Source organism: Ochlerotatus camptorhynchus, unplaced genomic scaffold, assembly GCF_037179485.1.
Source record: "Ochlerotatus camptorhynchus isolate MF236.1 unplaced genomic scaffold, CSIRO-AGI_Acam_v1.1 ptg000159l, whole genome shotgun sequence".
NCBI lineage: Eukaryota > Metazoa > Arthropoda > Insecta > Diptera > Culicidae > Ochlerotatus > Ochlerotatus camptorhynchus.
In genome coordinates, this window is record NW_027040649.1 from 385,886 (window position 1) to 390,796 (window position 4,911).

Here is a 4,911-nt window from a genome sequence, read left to right on the forward strand (position 1 = left end):
TTTGCCACTAGGCAGACGAGCTCCTTTTTAATCATTGACGAATCTTGAATGTGGATGGGTTGAGATTAGACTCATGACGTTCTGCTCAGTAAGCAAAAACGGTTGCTCTAAGGCCACCGAGCCTCTCATATCACGTTATAGCGTTACTCAAGTTTTTATAACCTTTCAAACCCGGCCGACAACGAAAAGTTTTACAAAATACACGATAAACAAGCGATATTTTAATATTTTTAATATGAAAGGATCTGGGACCGCGTTTTTCTCCTCAGTAAGCAAGCCACTGCAACCGACGATCTTTGAAATCCTAAAACTAAAAGCTACGAAAGAGTACTTAGGCCTTCATTAAGATCCACTTTCACGCGACGTTAAATGTTTCGATTTTCTCTTTACGCATGGTACAGACAATCATAACAAGCTATGACCGACGTGACGATTGTTTAAGACCTGGTTAAACAAGCTATTCAAATGAAATTACGTTCTCGAATTTCACTTGGAATGTAATGAACAACAGAAATACACGATGATTCATATTTTCAGCGGTTGATGTTTAATTTTAAATATACTAACGGACTGCCTACGACTACGACGGCGATTACGACAGCGACTACGACGGCGCCTATGACAACGACAACAGAGAATTTGTAACTTACCATTTGTCTAGGATAAACACCTTTGCCCGGCACCTCCACTGGTTCTTCATGTCCGCTATCTGTCACTGTTTGCAAAATATCTAATAGCAATTACCTTTGTTGTGATACTTCCTGTATTACCATGGTGATCTGGGAGGAGGTTCGCATCTAGTGCTTTCCCCAAGAACCGTTCACGGCCACCAGCTACTGCCCGTCCAGTCTTGGGCGTATCCAGCGAGGCATCCTGCAGATTACTTACAATCTCCGACACTCAATGCAAATCGCAGGCACACTTACGCTAGTTACAAAAAAAACACCCGTGCAAATAAACGGATCAAATAAACGTCACTCTCGCGAAAGCACACCCGTCGTCGTCGAACGGCAAAAAAAGGAATCGGTGGGCAATTTTGTGAGACGGATTTCCAAAATCAAACGGTAATTCACGAATTTCACCACACCCAACTGCGAAACACGTTCAGAAGCACTTATGGTACACTTTCGTTCGAAAACACTTAATTTTTTCAAAAATAGTTGCGAGTGAACCAACATCATCACCGCGTAAATAAACTAAAATTAAAATTATCGCTCGCGATGCCACAAATTTCTGGACCGGGAGAAAAAATCAAACAACGCAGATAGCGTTAAATCTTCTGTTGCTTGCAAACATGATGAATCATGTTTTCTTTCTCGATTCTAAAACTTCTCGGAAAGCGAGAAAACCACCACTCACACACATATAACCGTCCGGGAGGCAGAGTGCCAGCGCTAATCCCCGTCTTGGTGCTTTGTTGTACTGTATCAAAACTCAAAGGGAACACATTAAAAGAATCACACACTACTGACCTCATGTCGCATGGTGGTTGATGAGACGAGAAAGAATGTCAGCGTTACCAAATGTGTCCGTGGCCACGTACTCCATGACGAAGTCGTACATCAACAGCGTCAGGGCCCAGCGTTGCAGACTTTTGGCAGTATACACTGGAATGCCCTTCTTGCTCCCGAAGATTCGAAGTAGTGGTTGATGATCGGTTTGGAGGAGGAACTTGCGGTGGAACTTGGTTACCGCATATATGATGGCTAATCCTTCACGGTCCGTTTGGCTGTGCCAAGGCTCTCGAAGCATGCTGGACGACTTTGATTGTACCATCGGGAAAACGGTGACCCCAGACCGATTGATGACGCATCGGCCGAAACGATGATCTCTTGCTGATACTCCGCTGTCCAAGCGAATTTGACTCTCGTCTTCAGAGGTTCGTCCAGTGGGTAGCACAGAGCTCGCATATTAGGTACGAATATCCCGTAGAAGTTTACTGGTTCGAGAAACGACCGAACTCCGACACATCCGTGGGTGCCGGCATGAGCTTGATGGCTTCGATCTTGGTTGGATCGGGACGAACTCCATGGTGATCAAGTAAGTGTCTAAGATATATAATCTGCTGACGTCCGAAGGAGCGCCAATGCTGTTCCTCATCTTCTCCGCCAACTACGATGTCATCGATGTAACCGCAAGTGTGCTTGAGACCCGCCAACATGGTGTCAACGAGTTGCTGGAATGCTCCCGGCGCAGCTTTTAGTGTGGGTGCCAGTCGGTTGACTTTGTAGATGCCCCGGTGGGTGTTAATTGCGAGGAGCTTACTCGATGATTCGTCGACTTCAAACTGCAGGTACGCGTCTGACATGTCGATGATGCTGAATACCTTGCAGTTGGCGAGCTTGATTAAGATGTCTTGCGGCAACGGCAACGGGTATTGGTGCGGCTGGAGAGCGTCGTTCAAGCCCGTGGAATAGTCACCGCAAATCCGAATACTGCCGTTCGCCTTCCGAACCACCACAATCGGAGCAGCCCACTCCGAATAGTCGATTGGTGTGATGATCCGCAAACACTCGAGACGGTCAAGCTCATCAGCGACAGCCTGGTACATGGCGAAGGCCACGGGACGTTTTGAACGAAACACTGACCTTTGTCCTGGCTTGAGGTCGAGCTTTACCGTTGCTTTCGTACACCGTCCGAGGTTGGTGCTAAACAAGGTCGGGTAGGCGACCTTGAGCCGCTCTACGATGGATGAATAGGAATTGCTGACCTGTCGACAGAAGACGTTCATCGGAACGGAGTCGACCGAGGATGTGCGCAACGACGTAGATCGTTCCCACTTGCGTTACGTCATTGACGGTGATCGAGCAATCGAACTCCGATAGTAACTTCAGAGAATCACCCGATGCGGTTTTCGCGTTCACTGACGGTGATCTGGTTGGTTGTTTTCCTAGCTGCTTCCAGGTCTCGCATGATACGACAGTTGAACTGCAGTCGAACCGAAACACCGTTCACAAACACCGGACAAACTTTCTTCTCCCTCGTATATTGTTCACAGCGACTTGGACCAGTCTTCGTATCTACAGTCACTGTTCTCGTTCGTCTCTTCACCCGCTTCCGAGGGGAATTTCGATCACTTTCACAGTAACTTTCTTTATGGTCATATTGGTTGCATTTAGCGCACTTATGGTCTTTTTACTTAGTCCCTTGTGTAGTGCATCGATCCGCACTTCCAACAGGGACTTGGTGGCACTTTTTTTTCCACTCACTGCACTTCGCGATGACGATGAAGCACTGAAATGCTCCTGCCGTGCTCGTTGCTGGTTCCGGAACCGCTGTTTGATGGCGTTCACTGTGTTATTGGGTCGCTCGATCATCGCAGTTTCATGCCGAAGATTCAAAAGACGTTGGCATTCGGTGGACAACTGCTCAAGAGTGACATCTGTTACGTATTTTGGGATCTCGGAAGTAGAGAAGACAACCACGAATACTTTTTAAAAACTTTTATTGTCTGGTTTAATAGTCGAACCGACTAAAATGAATAAAACGATTACCGACGAAAAGGCGATACTATCTTTTAGTTTTTACATTTGATAACTAAACGGCAGTGTTGCCAGAATGAATATAGTTCGATCGTAAATTATTTTACATACACAACATTTCTTCCCTCCTTTCGAACTGAAACGTCTACGGTGAGTATTTGCGGGGAGGGCGGCGTTCTCTTGTCGAACGACGCACTATGAAGGGAGAAGAATTTGCATCTTGATGAACTGGGCTACCAGATGGCGTATGAAACTCTGGAGTAACTGGTTCGGCAGGAGCACCTCGAAGATTCCTTGGATTCAGCGGAGTTGATGGTGCTGTCGGAACTGTAACACCATTATCGGAGAACTGAACAGTTACACGTCGTGGCACATCCTGCTGGCTTGACTTTTCTGCTTCGGGTGCTTCAACCATGAGATGACCGTTTGCACCGAGCCTCGAACGAATTTGATCGATGTGACGCTTGAACCGTTTTCCAGCGTAGTCAATTTCGTAGTGGAGATCTCCTAGTCGATCTGCAATTACACCAGGAATCCACTTGTCCGTACGGGAATTACCGGAAAGAAAATAGATAGGTTGACCCGAGCTGAATTCACGAAAAGTTCGGTCAAAATTGGTTTGCTGCTTTGTCGTGACTCTCAGGTGAACTTCTTCAGGCTTGAGGAGATCTAAACGCGTTCTGAGGTTTCGCCCAAGGAACAATTTGGACGGTGATTTTCCGGTGGTTGCATGTGGAGCTGAACGATACTTATGTAAGAAAACATTCAGGTTTGAATGCAACGTCGACGCTGTGGTTCCCATTGCCTTCAGTGCATCCTTCGTCGTCTGAACGTAACGTTCGGCCTGACCATTCGTTGCGGGGTGGTAGGGGGCCGACAACTTATGGTACTTGACTCCACTTTTCTGCAGAAACTCCTTGAATTCCGTGGCCGTAAATTGCGGACCGTTGTCTGAAACAACAGTGACTGGCGCTCCATAACGGGAAAATAGCTCGTCCATAATCCCAATCGTTGCTGCTGTTGTTGTAGAGGCGGTGACCTTGACCTCCAATCATTTACTGTACGCATCGACTACAATCAGCAGCATTGAACCTGCCACTGGACCTGCATAATCCTCTGTGTATCCTCTCCCAGGGGCCTTTGGGATACTGCCAGTGATGTTCGCTGAATTTGTGTGGAGCGTGCGCTTGACGAGCACACTCACAGCAAGATTTCACCGTTCTTTCGATGTCCGCATCGATTCTTGGCCAGTAAACAAACGAACGTGCAAGTCCTTTCATTTTCACAATACCAATGTGTGCTACGTGAAGATCGTTTAACACTGACGTACGGAGAACGGACGGTACTACTACTCGATGCTCAAATAGCAAACAATTTGCAGCAAGTGAGTATTTTGCCTCCGGTGCTTTGTAGCCAGATCGTGACAGAT

At 46.9% G+C, this 4,911-nt stretch overlaps 1 protein-coding gene across 1 annotated transcript; it reads right to left on the reverse strand.

Moving 5' to 3' along the window:
• Positions 1-1,936: 1,936 nt before the first annotated feature.
• Positions 1,937-3,317, reverse strand: LOC135701403 (uncharacterized protein K02A2.6-like). Its single transcript, XM_065222187.1, has 2 exons — positions 3,210-3,317; positions 1,937-2,710 (listed from the first exon to the last, which is right to left on the reverse strand). Exons 1-2 carry the CDS (start codon positions 3,315-3,317, stop codon positions 1,937-1,939), a joined length of 882 nt encoding a protein of 293 aa, XP_065078259.1.
• Positions 3,318-4,911: the final 1,594 nt, after the last annotated feature.